This window comes from Eleginops maclovinus, chromosome 7 (genome assembly GCF_036324505.1).
Source record: "Eleginops maclovinus isolate JMC-PN-2008 ecotype Puerto Natales chromosome 7, JC_Emac_rtc_rv5, whole genome shotgun sequence".
In the NCBI taxonomy this organism is placed as follows: Eukaryota; Metazoa; Chordata; class Actinopteri; order Perciformes; family Eleginopidae; genus Eleginops; species Eleginops maclovinus.
This window is the reverse complement of record NC_086355.1, coordinates 3755855-3774081: the sequence shown is the minus strand read 5'-3', so window position 1 is coordinate 3774081 and position 18227 is coordinate 3755855. Positions and strand designations below refer to the sequence as shown.

The 18227-nt window shown below is 38.5% G+C and overlaps 1 protein-coding gene across 1 annotated transcript; it reads right to left on the bottom strand.

Annotated features, from left to right (window-relative positions):
• Positions 1-557: 557 nt before the first annotated feature.
• On the bottom strand, positions 558-16519 carry slc15a2 (solute carrier family 15 member 2). Its single transcript, XM_063887420.1, has 21 exons — positions 16126-16519; positions 14348-14435; positions 13136-13277; positions 12541-12633; positions 12119-12218; positions 11485-11575; positions 11322-11399; positions 8127-8209; positions 7872-7955; positions 7439-7528; positions 6518-6562; positions 6227-6262; positions 5219-5307; positions 4737-4818; positions 4133-4258; positions 3820-3978; positions 3510-3556; positions 3243-3350; positions 2526-2625; positions 2175-2423; positions 558-2043 (listed from the first exon to the last, which is right to left on the bottom strand). The coding sequence occupies exons 1-21, from the start codon at positions 16132-16134 to the stop codon at positions 1828-1830; spliced, it is 2115 nt and encodes a 704-aa protein (XP_063743490.1). The 5' UTR covers positions 16135-16519; the 3' UTR covers positions 558-1827.
• Positions 16520-18227: the final 1708 nt, after the last annotated feature.

Genomic DNA, 18227 nt, shown 5'->3' with positions numbered 1-18227 from the left:
TGTCTTTCAGGCAAAACCTAATTCGACAAATTGCGTTAATAACATTGTACAACCTTTAGACCCTAATGATTTAAACACGGTCTTTAAACGTGTTCGTGCTGGGTGCGTCTCTTTCCCAATATAAATTAATGGGTAAAGTAATTTTGGACGATGTACTACCACCGTATCGCCACTAGGGCCATTCCAACCTTGCTATAAAGATTTTAAGAGATGGTACGAGAGGCCGTAGAGACAGTCTGTATTGTCCCCTTTTCCTTCTCCTCTCATCTGTCAACGTCCTTGGGATTAACCTCCGGATGTGATATGTCACAAACGAACGGATCATGATGTGATGAGGGACGCCATCATTTCCTGGTGTTGTTGTCCTGAACAAACTAATCCCGTTGGTTCTCCTAAAGCAAGAGAAATGGCCAGTTGAATCAATTTAGTATGCTAATAAATCACATCATTCAAGTGAATATTGCCGAGATACGAACATCTGTTTTGTGCATAATGTTTTCCTGTCACTGACTAATGAAAATTGACATTGAACAGCCACAGAAGGATGATGGTAATGGTTTTCTGATTGATGAAAGCTGTTTAAAGACCTGAATACACACAGGTCTCACATCTCAGAGAGAAAGGATGCACATGTATTTATAAACATAGTAAATGCATTTTGTTTCCAATATTCAATCTTAACACAACAAATATGAGCAGATGTTTTCTTGATGTACAAAATGTTATCCAAATGTACATAACAATGCACATTTTAATCTTTAGAATGGTCAGACAGCCAAACAAGCCCCAGCATCACATTATATTTATGGACTTGTACAGGAAGCAGCATAATTAACAATTCCCAGTGTAAGAAAAAAAATTCCATCACATGTTTTTTGACTTTCTAAGGACAATAATGTTGGTTTTGCATGTTTTTTTTAGAACGAAAGCTTCAAAAATAAATCACATATACATTTTGTATGATTCTAAAGCTGCTACTCCGTAAGTGAGTTCAATTTGCAGAGAGCAAAAAGGCCTAAAAATACAATCCCATTGCCTTTTTTGTCAAAAAGTATTGTTATGTGTTAGTGCAAGTAGCTTCGAATTTCCTTCCCTGTGTAAAAGATGCCGTCAAATTTCATATTTGGAACTGACACAGCAAATAAAAGATACAGATCTTTTTTTGACGCATTAAAGTTGAACATAATCATGATTTGAGATTGATTCTGACTGTAGTGGGAGGTTTTCACATCAACATTTATGTTACGGACTGAATTTTAAAGGCCTCTAAACATACAAAACCACCAGATGCATTGGTCACACACACACACACACACACACACACACACACACACACACACACACACACACACACACACACACACACACACACACACACACACACACACACACACACACACACACACACACACACACACACACAATGTAAACTGAACCTCTGTTAAAGAATACGATTATTATTTAGCTTCATAAAAAATGCCTGTTTGACATGGAGCAACACGCAACATATATAAACATAACATTTGACATTCATTTAAAGTAACACCATTGATCACAGGACTTTTCCTCTTTAAAACACTATTTCATGAAAATACTTCCCTGTTAAACATTTTTAAGTGACTGGAGTATAACAAAAAGGTTCCACACAATATTTGTGACAAACAAATACATTACTTCTAAACATAAGGAATGTCCATGGATCACATGTTCATTTTCAGACAAAAAAGAACCTTCAAATTGAAAAAATACAACAGATAAAACATTTCACATAAATCATCAATCATGTTGAAATCAGCTACAGATAAAAGTTGGAGTAAAGCAGCACTGTTACATTTTGGTGCTCTTTCCTCTTTTGTTCAGCTTTACGTCATTAGACTTCTTCTTCACGTGGTCCTCGTCATCATCATCTTCCTCCTTCCCTGAGTCCTCCAGGTAAGTCTTGTCCAGTTGGTCGGGGTCGACGTAGGTGTAGAAGTACGCCATGATGGAGAAGATGATGCAGACGCCCAGCAGCAGGCCGGCAAACAGCAGGAACTCTTTCCACTGCAGCGAGTAAAATACGGGTTAGTGTGTGACCTGCACTCCTGAGAGAGAGCCATAAGTATTTTGGGAATCGTCATGAAAGGCAAGTTTTCCAATAAATAAAATGGCCACAATTTCCCATGTCTTCATACCTGCTCCAGTCCGGCTCCCTCTGCCACGATCAGCACAATCACGTTTCCAAACGCCACAGTGAGCAGCCAGCCGGCCTGCAGCACCGACTTCATGTTGACCGGAGCCTGCGAGTAGGAGAACTCCAGGCCTGTGATGGAGAACATGACCTCCCCTATGGTAAGGAGGACGTACTGAGGGATCTGCCAGGCGATGTGCACGCTGTTGGCTTTCACATCCTCCATCCTCTGAGCCACAATGTTACCTGATTCCTGATAAAAACACACACACACACACACACACACACACAGAGGGTTCATTTAATGCCATTTTGTTTGAGGATTCAGATGTGTTTATACAGTGAGCATCCTGACCTCCACGAGTATGAAGGTGTAGGAAGCTCCGAAGTCCAGCAGGCCGAGGTTCAGTTCAGAGCATTTCCCTGAAGGTGAGCTGCAGCTGACAGCTGAATATCTAACCAGAGAAAGGAGGTGCAGGAAGGAGGAGGAGAATTAGAGAAAAACAAAGCAGAATGCATAGGATTAGAGAAGAACAAACATATGATTTGTCTAGCTTTGTAAGAGTCAACATTGAATAAAAAAGTTAGTCACACATTTCCATTTTTTAAGTATGCTTCTACAGCGTCTAAGCTAAAGTGTCTCTGGCTTATCACAAAAGCATTATTCAAATTAAAAGTATTATTCTTATAAATCAGTTTTTTACTTAACTACATTTAAATTCTGAAGTTGGAGGAGTGTTTGCATTTTTAAGAAGTACAATTCTTGCTTATTTTCTGCAGGAACACACTGCTTTTTAGCCGCTAAATGCTAATACGTTCACCAGCTTGTCACTAAATGTGCTAGTCAGTCTAGTAGTGTAAGTATGGTTTATTTAATCTGCAATCAGCAGCGATATGAAGCTATGACAGCAGTTTTACTGAGACAAAGCAATACAATTGTAGGCTGGAAAGCTTAGAAGATAAGATAAAAAGATGCTATTAAGTGTAAATGTACAGAAGCTAATTGAACAGTCAGGGGCTTTAGGATTTTTGCTGTTTTACTAATTTAGACTCCAGAGTAATTCCTACTCACTCTCCCCGATCCACAGTCTGGTTTAGAGACATGCTGTATTCCGAGGGCAGATAAAAAGACACTTCTCCGATAGTTATGTTGATCGCCTCCGGCTGTGTGCTCAGGAACCTGTTGAATTAGACGAGAATTCAAGAGAACTTCATTTATCTTTTCAGTGAGTGAAATTGACCTACTTTTGCTTAGCAGAAAGGGATGAATTAACTTAAATGTTTCACAGTTTAAAATGAAAAATGAGTTGAATGACTTTGAAGATTAAACATGTTTTACCGGAGGAGAGGTTTCCCATTTTCATTTTTCTTTATGTAGTCACTGACCTGAAAGTTAAAAAACCAAAGTGGTTTCTTTTGTTCCTTTTGTCCTGTACTCACAAATGGAAAACTAAATGTTTGGTATAACCGTATCCAAGATCATTTATATGCCAGCTATATCTCGGTCCCACTTTGCAGATTAAAACAGGACACACAAACTCACACACACACACACCTTACTACACAGCATACTGACGCATCAGTTTGTTTTCATCCCGTCTGATTTTTCTTTTATCAGATATTTAGAGAAGGAGATTCCCTTCACTCACCACATGGCAGTTTATTCCAGCAGTGTCTGGGTATAGGATGAGACTGTATGCTTCCCTCTGGTGGAACGTGGTATTACACACAGAGGTTTTCCCGTTGAAGGTGACTTGAAACTCCAGATCCTCTCCGGATGCAGGAAGCGTCTCATATTGAGCAGGGTCCTGAAATAGAGACATTAAGATTTTGCAGGATTTTTACCTATTAAGTAAAAGGTATTGTCATTTTCACTTTCAAGAGTGATACGGTCTGCCCAGATCAGCACTCCCTCACATGAGTGTGACATTTGTGTCTGCAGAAGAAGAATGAGTTTCTTACCTGGAGGTTTGGGATCATCTCTTGGAACAGATCGCTGCCGGGCATCCTCAGACTCACATTACCCTCTGCCAGGTTAAACACCTGCAGGAGACATTTACCCGCCGGGGCAGGATCCACCACCGATTTCTAGCAGACAGAGGAGAAAAAGATGAATGAATTAAATCAATTAAATATGAGCAACCGCCTTTGAAAAGAGGAAGAAAAAAAACTCCCAAAAATATGAATGTTACAAATAATAATATCTATAATAATAACGTAATTGTTTTAATTTGGTAATTTAATTTTTAATATTATAATATATTTAAATAAGTGGTTTTCTGAACTATTTAAATAGGCAAATAAGGCAGTTTTTTAAAAGTCATTTTTCTTTAGTTAAATCCTTAAATACCTTAATGTGTATTTAAGGTGTTTTCTTTTCAATAGTTGCTTTCAATGTTTGGAAGCAAAAGAGCTTCAAATGGACCAGTTATTGCCCCAGTGACTTGTTTAAAAAATGCCAGGTTTTCCAGGATCTTAAGTGCATGCAGATAATGTCAAATATGTGTAGGAAAGTAAGGCATTTAGTTTCTATAACAACAGGGGAGATTCATCATACAGAACGTACCACAACGTTGATCTCCACCATGGTCGCTGCTCCGAAGGCCAGCGCTGCAAAAATCATCCCCACGGCCATTTTCCTCAGAGGCCTGCAGGACACACAGAAACACTTTAAACCCCTGGCCTCATCAGTGTTGCAAATATATTGCTAACAACCTGAGATATTCTCTGAAAGACATGAATAAAACCAGTGATTATAGAGAATCTCTGTGGAGTTTTTCTTTTGCATTTGAAACCACCTGATTTCAGGTTATGAAATGTGATCCTGAAATAAAAAAAATTAGCCACTAAATCCTGAGATATACAATTGTTAAAGTATGTTTTTGTACGTGTGCTTAGCAAACATTTCCTTCACTTGTTAACCATTTATTCGTATCGATGGGATGTTAACGTTAAGGTCACATGGCTCGTTCTCCACTTAAGAGGTCTCTTAAATGCTCATTTCTGCAATAAAGGTGGGAGTATACAAAACAACAGGCTTCTACTCACGTGACGTTGATCTTGCAAAGACCAATGAGCGGATATATGATGAGGTCAAAGATGGGCACGAAGAGGAGAATCAGCAGAGCGTTCAACATCTAGTGAGAAAAAGGGAGGGAAAACCCACCGTGAGATGACTCCATAAAAGCTGACTAAACCTCGTAAAATCATAAAGGTTTGGGTAACGTGAATAAAAGACTCATAATGATTCCATTTAGACTCTAAAGAGATGGCAGAGATAAAAGCTGTAAAAGTGTTTTCACGGTAAGCTGTTTTTGCACACATGCAGCATATGTGCATGATAAATAAGATTTCAAGAAAAACAAGAGCGGAAATACGCAAGAGAAAAAATAACAAGAAAAAACAATAAAATAAATAATAAATAAAACATTTTAAGAAAGTCAGAGTCACTCGCTGCATCAAATAACATGTTTCCAGATGGTTGGCGGGTGTATATAAAGTCTATATCCATATATATATATAGATATATAGATATATATAGATATATACATACAGTATCTATATATATTCAGGCATTGAATTGATTATGTGACACATTTTCTGTTGTTTTGTTTCTCTGCACAGTAGAGAAAATTGCTTGGTGTGTACAATAAATATATAAGAAAATAAATAACACATACTGGCAAAGTACGGCATGAGAAACAAGAAAAAAATATAGAAACGAGCATTTACAATAAACATATCAAAAGGTGTAAGAGCTATAGTTGTGTTTGAGGGTGTTCACATCAATGTTAAGTGAACCTATAGAGTCACATTTCTCTGAAGAAAAAAAGCCAACATTTTTCTAGACCTAACAACTACAGAAACCACATGCTGTACTTAGTGTGTTAATTCACACAGAAACAGGAAAACATGGTTGATTATTTAAAAAAAGCTGCCTTTCTTTCCTTTGGCATGTGGCTGTAATTGGTCATACACTCTCAGGTGTCAGAGAGTTGATTGTTCACTATTCTGAAACGTCCTTGTTGTGCACTTTGCAGCGCACCCTGCACGTACCTGCATTTGGTCTGGCTCAATAGTGAAATGTTTCCCCTGTAAAAAAAAAAAGGATTTCAAATTAACCGGAGAGCAGTAAACATTTTGGGACTTTTTAGGGTGTGGTTTAGTGGTTTATCAAGGACATTACAGTGTAATTCCCCAGCATACAATGCTATAATTGCAACACAGCCCTAAAGGAGAGTCATTCTTACAAGACAACATGTGAAGATGATTATCAAACCCACCCACTGATATCAAAGTGCAATAAAAAGTGTTATCGGTTGTTATTTCAGGTTAGGAAACTCTTACGAAAGCCATGTTCATCCTGGTGGATTGAAGCGTCCAGCGGGAACCCTGCAATAAAGAAAAACACAGATTTTACTCTCAGTGTAATCATCAGATTCACTGTTAGCTTAGCATAAAGGCAATTTGGCCACAGCAGGGTTATTTTGTCGTTCCCTGGAGAGAACAATGATGAAGAACTGGCACATTTCTGGCGTGCTCTACATCTTCCATGCTTTGTGTGTTTAAATGAAGAATGATTTCAGTAGGAATGAAGCTCAGGAATGTGTAAAGCGGTGTTGAGGTTTCCCATAATCACTGGGTTGTGTTGAGTTTCGGCCATAGGACAAGATAACAGGTAGTTATGGGATTTTATAAGAGCACTATGACACAATATGTTGACCTTGTGCTGTACAATCAAGGCACTGACACAAATGTGAAATAGTGCAATTTTGTGCAATCAGGGCAGGATCTTTATCACTGGCAAAGGCTTTTTGGTGCATGACACATTTTAGATTTCAATTACGAAAGTATGCTGATAGTAAAGGAGTCATGTTTCTCCACTCACCAAACAAAGAAATATGATATTTTAACTTTCTAACTATATTTTTGGGAATAAGAACAATTTTGTACTTGTTACCGTAATCAAATTTAAAGGCAATCAGAATTTATAAGTAATATGTAAAGTCAATAATAATAATAATATGTCAAATGGAGGTGTTTTCTGGCAAAGGGGGAGTGTGTGGGAGAGGGGACCTCTGGGATTCTACCCTTTACAGACCATTCACATGCACCAAAACCTATATAACATGCTACAGGAAAGAGGAAACTCAAATAGGGCCCCTTTAAACCAAATTATAGGCAAAAGTCAAGGACTTTCAAAATGATTGCAACTCATCCTGGGGGTGAAGGGAATGGCATCGAAAAATGATGTTCTGGACCAGTTACCTGCTGATCAAACAGAGCCCAGAACATTGGCAGCGGGATGTAGAGCACCAACACTCGCAGCACCATCTTAATCTCCTGGATCAGACGCCTCTGTAGACACACACACACACACACCACCACCATCATGTAGAAATACACACACTACATCATTTACCACTGATTTTGTTTTGTCCTGAAACTTTGAATTACGCTTGTTTTTTATTTGCTCCCAGCTCAGTATCCAGAGTATCCAAGGAATATCATTTTCCCATAGGGATGAATTTAGTATCTTATAGTCCTTAAAATTCGAAAAGAAGAAAGGAGAAACCACCAATGCTCTTTTTTCCTTCTTAACTGTCATTCTCAGAAAAGACTCTGGTTCTCAGACATAAAAATGCATAGAAATATTGAAATTGTTGCATCTTAGAGTTAACATTAAGAGTGGTTCTGTTACCGAGTACTTCTCCTCAGCCCAGTCCAGCCAGTGTTTCTTCTTAGAGTCATACTTCGATCGCTTCCAGCGGTTTTTGATGGCAAACTGCAAACAAAAACAGGAAACCAGGTATGAAAATGGAAAAGTGGACAGCTCAGACAGAAGCAGAAGCAATGCAAATAATTCACTTTTTTTTTAAAACAAAATGATTCAACAGAGTAAAAAAATAACACCTTCATAAATCATGTGATATGGGAGCAATGGGAAACGACTCACCCCGATGCAATTGCAAACTTCCAGCAGGATGTTCCCCTGGGGAGGAGTCATCTTGTACATCCCGCTGCCAACAGTGAACACAACTGCAACAGGAGTTAGAGTTAGTGCAGGGAACTGTTTATGTTGGAAATCACTCTGCTGTTGTGCAAACAATTACTCCACTCGCTCGGTATCAGAACTACTATGGATTTCCAGTGGTGGAATGTAACTAAGATTAGTATCAAGGCTATAAATTAGATTCTCCAACACTGTGGTTATTGTGTAAAGCTAAATATAATGCAAATTGTGCAATTTTCTAGCACTAAAGAAACACTGTATAATAATAAATAATAAATAATAATAATTTCTAAGTCTACACGTACCAAACAATTAGAAGTGACATTTCTGATTTGAATAATGAATTTGGAGGAATAAGGGCAGTTGTATGTACAATCAAATTTAAAGGCAAGCAGAAATATAAGTAATATGAGGCATAATTATAATTTCTAAATGGAGTTTTTTCGCCCAAATGGCTGAGGGAGTGGTATGGTGAAGGGACTTGATTACATCCTTTAAACGAACTTTCAAGCTAAACCTTAACATGCTCAGGAAAAGGAAACTCAAATGGGCCCTAACCTACATAAGCAAAGCAGGAAAATGATGCAACTCATCCTGGTCAAGCCGAGATGGCATCGCAAATTGTTGCTGGAAGTTACTGCTGGTAAACAAGCCAGATCATTGGATGTTGGACCACACTCAAATCTTAACCTGGATAACGTTGTGACACACCAAGGCACACACAATCATGTACACAAAGCACGCTGCACTTTACACGGGATTTTTTTGTTGAAACCTTTGGGATTACACCCTTGTTTTATGCTCCCAGCTCAGTACAAGTATCCAAGGAAACGATCTTCCCACATAGGGTGATAACACAAAATCGGAAAAAGAAAGAACCAATGATCTGTTCCTTTATTTTTAAAAGGACTTTCCAATAAAAAAGATGAAAAGAAATTCTGCAATTAGAGTAACATACGTGGGCTTCTGTTACTTTCTCTAGCTAGTCACATTCACTAGAGCATATTGCATTTCCACTGATGCAACTCAAACAAAATACTGGAACCAGGTAGAAAATGAAAACGACCTGACAATGCAGAAGCATGAATTCATTGTTGAGAAGAACAAAATGAAATTAAAAAATAACACCTTTATCTGTGTTATGGGAGCAATGGAACGACTCAGATGTGGCAATAGAGCATGCTGGACTATGTCTCTTTTATTACGCACGTTCCACAGTGAACCAATGCAATATCAGATTAAGTTAGTGCAAGGAACTGTATGTTGGAATAACTGCTTTCAAAATATTATCACTAAAATAATAAAATCCAAAATATTAATAATAATAAAATAAAAAACCTAACATTTAAAATAATAAATAAATAAATTCGAAATATTAGAAGTTAAAGAATGACAAATACATTTTAGTAAGTGGGATAAAAAAACATTCTACATATTTAGAGCTAATACTTTGGTACTTTAACTTGACTATGACTTTGAATGCAGGACTGGTTGTAACTGGGTATTTTTAGACTGTATTAATGCTACTTTTACTTCAGAAAATATACTTCTTGTACCTTAGTTTATTTCTTCTTCTCTGCCTGAGAAAAAACTGCGCTATCTGACAGAGGGCTAATGAATGTTTTGTCCTCTTACAATGCTTTGTGAAATTCTTCCAGAGTAAAAACAAATATGACGGTAAACAAGTCTCTAACACTGAGTCCGTACTTTCTCTCGCCCTCGCTGCATGTGTTGGGGGCCCCTCCGGTAATAAAATCACAGCTTGTTTTCACAGAGACGTGTCTGTAGAGCATGAAGTATCAGAGGGGGATTCAGAGGCAGAGACAACTGACTGTCAGGACAAATAAGTGGGAGTCTTGATCAAGAGGAAGCCCAGCACACCAGAAGCTGGACTTTATACAAACTTTGTCAAAATAACAGAAAGACTCTCCATATCAATTCAGTATCAGGGTGACAACACAAAAACAAAACCATAAATTCCATGTATTTCCTCACACCTTTGTTCCTGTTGGTCGATTTCTTTAAGAAAGTTAATCAACTCATGAATTGTTCTCCAATATCGATTTTATAAACAAACAACAGTTTCTTATCACAATTTAACACTTCCTGATACCGATATAATGTTCCTTTATATAGCTACTCCTTTACTGGTAGCAAATTGCTAACAGGGAACAGCTAACAGCTAATAGCTAACGTATCTGTTCTGCTTGTTTCAGCTACAATTGAACAGCTAACAGCTAATAGCTAACAGCTAACGTAGCTGTTCTGCTTGTTTCAGCTACAATTGAACAGCTAACAGCTAATAGCTAACGTAGCTGTTCTGCTTGTTTCAGCTACAATTGAACAGCTAACAGCTAATAGCTAACGTAGCTGTTCTGCTTGTTTCAGCTACAATTGAACAGCTAACAGCTAATAGCAAACAGCTAACATAGCTGTTCTGCTTATTTCAGCTACAATTGAACAGCTAACAGCTAATAGCTCAAATCTAACAGCTAACGTAGCTGTTCTCCTGCTCATTTCAACACTCTAACTGTTCACAATATATCATTATCAGGGTGAAAAACGTGGGTGCAGCTTCTAGACGCCTCAATAGAGAGTTAACAGCATCCCAAACACTTTTTTATTACATTTATTATTATTATAACTATGAATATTATCTTTATTTACATTTTATTGCCCCTGAAATAGTTTGTGAGTCAGTTAATTAGTGTAATATTTGGTTTCCACTTAAGACGGAAGTTTGGTTCTTGTGATATCCCTAATACAGACATGCACTCAACTGCTTCAAATAAGCTTTCAGGTGCATTTATGCAAACTATTTTACATAACCTACTAGAACTCCTTTGCTTGGAGAAGGTGTGATGGGGATGTTTTAACTGAAAAAGATCTCTATTTACCAATCCACATATGCGATTGTGACAGAAATGAGTTGCTTTACAAATACATGTAGTAGAGGAGCTCAGACATTCGAAAGGTAGCTCAGAATAGACCCCAATAAATGCTCTTTTACTTTCAAATATTAGTGGTTATTGGCCTCTCGCCATATTGGAAACAATATGAAGTTATGCAGCAACCATTGATACTGTCACTACTGGACAATATTTGACTGGAGGTTGTTTTGGGTTGATCGGCACTCACCTAGAGCCACGATCATCAGAGCAGCAGGAACCCCGAAGGCCAGAGCGTAGCAGTCTCCACCAAAACACTGCACATCACCTGCAGGAGATAAGCCAGCGTTAACGGCTTTAACACAACGGACATCTATGGGTTTGATTTGAATATTCAGAAAGTGTTGGCTCACTTCTCAGTACGGGTGTAATCACAGTGGACAAGAGGCTCCCAGCGTTTATCGACATGTAGAATATGGAGAAGAACTTCTGCCTCTCGCTTCCCTGCAGGCGAACAATGAAAACCTCTTTTAAAAAACTGTATTTTGTCATCTTTTAAGTCCCTTCAAATGTCAAATTGTCCTGTGTTTGTTTGACCCATCCTTTTAATACTAACCATTGCTATGAGTATCTAATAATAACCTGGGTGGTTTTAAATTGGGGTAACTTAGCAGCCTGGTGTATCTCATACAGATGTCAGTATCAAGGCAAGATGCCCATTAAATGGTTTGTATTCGACGCCCAGGAAGTAAATCCAGGCTGGAATTTTTACAAGTGATCTGATGTGGCTGAAAAGCCTCTTTTAAAGACACCATAACTTCCTTTGGTGTCTTTTACACAAAAAAACCTAAAGAAACTCTTCGTACAACTAATGTGTACCGTGAAGCAGGGTAAGCATTGAGAATCACATCATCGACACTCTAAGTGATATCTGCTCCTGGATATACCTGACTTTTACTGGTTCATTATGGGGTATTTTTCCTCATTTTGTCCAGAGAATACAAACTTCACGTGTCTTTGAACTGAAGAGGAGGTGTGCTGTCTTACATGTTCTTCATCAAACTGGTCACCACCAAAAGCCGCCACACAGGGTTTGATTCCTCCGGTGCCGAAAGCAATGAGAATCAAACCTACCACGGACAGAGCGCTGCAAAACGCACACACACACACACACACACACACACACACACACACACACACACACACACACACACACACACACACACACACACACACACACACACACACACACACACACACACACACACACACACACACACACACACACACACACACATAACCGACTGATGATGCTACTGAAGGAAATACACACTCAATATACATCTATTTTTTTTAATCGACCACCAGAAAAAAAGTGTGATTAATTTATTGCTTTCCTCTAATTATTGATAATCATCCTGTGCAAAATATTGAAAGAAATGTAAAAAAATATGGTCCTGATTACTTACATGTGCACGTCGCTGCTTCCCACGGTGGGAATGGCTCCGACCGACTTCACCACATGTCCGATCACGTAGATAATGGACAGGTAGATGATGGTCCTGTGGAGAGGCATTACGCACATTCAGAGCTGCACGCTGGTTATTATACATGATCTGTGGGTGTCTGTGTGTGTGTGTGTGTGGTCATTGAGTCATCTCCACTAATAGAGGGTGTTGCACAATTTAGACAAAGCTCTGGGTGTTCAAATACTGCCCGATGCATGGTGTTCATCTAAATGGTCTGCAAATAACATAATGACATCCCCATGTAACACTTGCACTTCTATTGGCTAGCACTCCAACACATCGTAAGTGAAAAGCTAAGGGGCGGGACATCTCTAAGCCTGTTGACCAATCACAACAGAGCCGGCCAGCTAATCAATCAGAGCAGACTGGGCTCTGGTTTCAGACAGAGGGTGAAAAGAGGTGCTGCAGCACAGGCAGTATGAGAACATTAAAGCCTGGATACATGTCCCAGTAGAGACACAACATACTGATATGAACCTGAAGATTAACAGAATATGTCCTCTTTATTACATGCAGGGATGACACGGGGACTCACTTGAATTTTCCGAGCCAGGAGTCAGCGATGAGCGCTCCCATGATGGGGGTGAAGTAGCAGAGGCTGCTGAAGGCATGGTACACGGCAGTGGAGAGGTCCTTGTCCCAGCCAATGTAGTTGAGGAAGTAAAGCGTGAGCACCGCTGTGAACACACACAAGCATGAGGCCTCAAAATCCCACATGTTATTAATATTCATAATAATTGTTCATGCTGAAAACCAAAATATTGCTCCAGAATTACAGTGGAATCGAGTAATAATAACAATGATTTTTGTGTGCAAGGGTATGCATCTATTCAAAACTCTTGATTAGGTTTTTTTATTTTCTCTATTAATATATTCTTCATATTTGTATTCAGTGTCTTATATATCTCTCTCTGAATTGCACTTCAAAGAATCAAGATAGATTCAGTTCCTGCATCAATCCCAGTCTTTAAATGAAATGATTAGCAGAATGTTTCAATTCAAACTGCTTGAAGAGGAAACAGCGATTTCATGGCATATTTACCTGTGTGTGTGTGTGTGTGTGTGTGTGTGTGTGTGTGTGTGTGTGTGTGTGTGTGTGTGTGTGTGTGTGTGTGTGTGTGTGTGTGTGTGTGTGTGTGTGTGTGTGTGTGTGTGTGTGTGTGCGTGCGTGTGTGCGTGCGTGTGTGTGTGTGTGTGTGTGTGTGTGTGTGTGTGTGTGTGCGTGCGTGCGTGCGTGTGTGCGTGTGTGCGTATGATTGAAGTAATGTGACGGACATCTGAATGTAAGTGAGGTCATGTGAGGGGGGGGACAGAGACGTATCTATCCCTATTGACTCTCTGTTATACCGTATATCCTCTATCGACCCACACGCTTAACCAGATTAACAAGCAGAGCATCATTATTCATTCACATACATCTGATATGTGAAACATCAAACACACTTAATCAAGCAATACATAAAAGAAAGGAGAGAAAAGACACTGTAGGCCAACTTTTGTGCACATGAAAATAAAGCCTTTGAATCTGTTTATAGTCTTCATTATATATATGATTACAATGCGCAGTGTTTGATGTTTCATTCTGTTTTAACGCATGCTATTTAACAGGAATAAAGTTCTCCAATTTACTGATATCATTATGTCACATGCACTCATTCGAACACAATTTTATTTTAGTGGTTGTATGAAAATGGTTGGGGGAGCTTTAAGGTTTTTTTTGTTCTTGAAATCTTGAAAGTCTGCTTACCTTTCATGCCATAGTAGGAGAAGCGTTCGCAGAACTCGTTCACCACTATGAAGCAGATGCTGACTGGATAATTGGTCCCACATAGTTTCTAAAAAACAACAAAATGTGTTTACCAAATGAGGTTCAACACTTTTAAACAACAACAACACACAGAATGAGACTCTCATTACCATAAATCCAATATAATCATTTTTCTGTAAACCAAAACTTGCTGATTCAATCAAGTTTCACAATTCCGAAAAGAGGTGATTTATTTTTGCCGTGGAATGACAGGAATGTGGCTGATGCATACTCCCGTGTTACTCAATCATTAGAAAGTTACTAAAATAAATCATTAGCCAAAAGTGAGGGCTTTCACTATGACCATGCTCAGCTACACTGCAGTTAAAGTCTATGTGTCCAAAGCCGTTAAAAACAGCTTCATTTAAATAGTCTCTGATTATCAAATGAAGTACAATTTAAAACACACAATACTGATAATATATCACGGTATTGGTATAGACTGCACCCAGAGGTACTCAACATGAATGCAAGGATTAGCTGCGTTTACCTGTTGTGATTCTACCTTGTTGGTTTTCGGTTATTCATGAACAGAAGGACTTTTTTGCATGACATTTTTTTAATGTAATTTAGTTTGCTGTCCAGTTGACATAAAACATCCGTCAGCGGCAAGAAAATATGTCAATTTGACTTTTTGAAGTGTTCCATGACAATGAGTAAATGATTTGGATCATATGATGAGTGAAAGGACCTTAAGGCGTGGTTGTTTTGTAAATTAATCACTGCCTCACTGTCAGGCTTTGTCATGGGGAGGGTGGGGGGGGGGTGGGGGGGGGGGGCTTCCTCTTTACGAAGTTTTTTGTGAGAATTGATGACAGATTTTTTCAAAATGTGGCAATTATTAATAAAAGTGCATTTATATTCTGAACAGACTGGGGATGGGAATGATTAGCCTTTCAAATTGCAAGTATATTAAGAATTTGAAAACCTTTTCTTTGCTTGATTTCCATTATAGACACACTTATACTGCGCTACATTTTAGAGAATAAAAGAAAAAAGTTGTAATCCACCCATTTATCTGAGACCTTAAGGCACTTACATATTCAATAATGAAAATATATATTGACAAATTAGTGATCATATATTATTAGTATTATTGCTGTTTTTGTTGTTGTTTTTTTTAACGTTTTTTAGTATTTTTAATTACAATTTAAATATGGAAAAAAAGTTAAAATAAACTCCATCTTGGCCAGCTGCAGAGGGTGAACACTTCAATGAATCAATAGTTAAAATAAAGAATGGTAACATATTATCCTCACAATGGGCAGCTGTGCAAGATTAGTACTTTTTGTACTTTTCACTCTAGTATGCTTTGAATACATGCCTTTCACGTGTAACAGAGGATTTCTACACTTCATTATTAATACTTTTGCTTAAGTATAAAGACCTTTTCTCTATAGTTGTTGCTAAAACTCCTCCATTCCATGTACAGTAAATCCTGAGCGCCTGTTGCATCATCTCACTGCTGTGTGAACGTAACGCAGCGGTTAGCTGAAACCAGTCAGTCAGAAATAAAGTATCAGACTGATTCTACACGTATGCAGTTTGGAAAATAATACATTTACATGTCATGCATTTGAAGCACACTGCGTGCACGACTGTGCTGCAGACATAACTTTTTAACGTGTGATTTTCCTGCGTAGTTTTGAAAACTTAGCTTAACTTCCTAAGCGACTACTTTAATGCTGCACAAAAAAAAGAACCTCTCTTGTGCTTACCTTCGCCATATCGCGTTATTTGCCGGAGAGATTTGGGATGTTTACTCCTGCTGCCGGATATTCTGACTGAGATCCAAGCCCAGCCCACTCTGCTCTCTGAAGACACGGGTGTTAAACCCGGATCATATATCCTCTTAAAACCGACTTAAAAGTTAATATTACACCGCAAAACCTGGCCTCGTTCCTGTTGCAGTTCCAGTGTGTCTCCACAGACTTCAGCTTCAGTGAGAAACACTCCCAATCAGACGGAAATCTCGCCTAAATGAGTGTGTCTGTGTGTTAATGACTTAGTATGGAGAAGCCACTCTGACTTACAATAGTGCCGTTGTTTCTGGATGGAGGGTCAACATGTCCTGCAAGTGTCGGCCAAGCGGGCCTCTCTATCCGGATGAGTGACGCCGAGAGATTCACAAATGTCATTCAAATTCACCTTGAGCAACTAACGTTAACATACTGCGCGCGTGTGTGTGTGTGTGTGTGTGTGTGTGTGTGTGTGTGTGTGTGTGTGTGTGTGTGTGTGTGTGTGTGTGTGGTTTTACAAGTCTCTACTCTTTTTCAGTGGTGGAAAGTACATTTACTTAATTATTGTACTTAAGTACTTGTTTACAAATTTGTACTGAAGTACTTTATATCTCTACTCTTTCTACAAGAGACACATATTGTATTTCTTCTTCCACTACATTTATTTTAACAATCACAAACACTAGTACTGTGTCCATACAAGCTGATTTGGTATAATGCAGTACTGTAGTACTTATGCACACATCTAAATTAGGTCCACTCAGACCAACCACAACATTAAAAGGCTCTGTATAAAAACAGGATGAAACAATAACCATAATCATATCATTGTGTGTAAAGATCCATTCTGATTTTGCTTTTGTGGAGGAGAAACTCCCTCTTGGGGGAACACGTGCAGGGATTTTATTCTGCAGATTGGTCGATTTAGAATAATATGATGTGTTTCTTTCTAATGATTGATCATTAAGTGCTCTCAAAGCTGGTAAAGGTGCAGCTAGTTTTAATGGCTTTGTATACTGCAGCTTGTGAATTTACTCCAGGTGGAGCTAAAGTCAGACTTAACGTTGATTGTATTTCACATCATTAATCCAAACCTGTAAAGTAACTAAAGTTATTAAGTAAATGTAGTGGAGTAAAAGTACCGTATTTACCTCTGAATCTGAATTTGAATTTGATTTTGATTAGAAGAAGAAACTTTATTGATATTTTAGAGCAGCTACTGGAAGTGACCTCTAATAAATAATCAATATTTGATGTCAGTATCTTCCAGGGACCATGACATAAATACAAACATATTTATAAATGTGCATTATTCTTGTTAAATAATTAATAAATAAGAGCTAAATTAGCATGTTGGTAAATCATGTAGCACCAGAACTGTCCACAAGAGAGCAGCATTGGTTTATTAATGTTCAGAAACCTGCTACAATAACAACACAGCTCAAAGGGAATTAAAAAATCAACAGTTTATCTCTTAACCTTTGTATGGTGTGTGTGTGTGTGTGTGTGTGTGTGTGTGTGTGTGTGTGTGTGTGTGTGTGTGTGTGTGTGTGTGTGTGTGTGTGTGTGTGTGTGTGTGTGTGTGTGTGTGTGTGTGTGTGTGTCTGCTGTTCAAACACTGACACCTGGCTGTTCTCACATTCCCTCACATTTTACCCTCTGTCTTGCGGGAACCAATGTTTATTTTTTATATTCTATCCCAGTCTCAAGTTGGAGGACAGGACTCAATAAATACAGTGTGGCTCCTTATCACAACCGACCAAGATGGCCAAAAGATTCAATGCTTAGAGGGCCTTGCAATTGATTTTGGAAGACATAAAAGATGTTGATGATGATGTACAGGAGAGGTTACAGAATTTGAGGATCATAGTACTGAAAAGGTTTGAGTCCGACTTTGAAGAAGAGGATGAGATTTAGCATCAGCTAGTTCCAAAACGACCTACACCCAGAACCACCATCTGCAGAGGCTGAAGTGAGTGTGTAATGTTGTTGCATTACGTGTCTGACACGCAAAGTGTGTGGATGGACAGAAAAACACGAATACATGCATCAAGTGCAATGTTCATATGCAACCCATACAC

What these genes read in the sequence shown, in the direction of transcription:
- slc15a2 (XM_063887420.1), bottom strand. An exon ending in ACCAGTTTGATGAAGAACAT is followed by an intron (nt 11,576 to 12,118) that starts GTAAGACAGCAC and finishes GTTCGCCTGCAG; the next exon opens with GGAAGCGAGAGGCAGAAGTT. An exon ending in AATGGGAAACCTCTCCTCCG is followed by an intron (nt 3,351 to 3,509) that starts GTAAAACATGTT and finishes CTAATTCAACAG; the next exon opens with GTTCCTGAGCACACAGCCGG.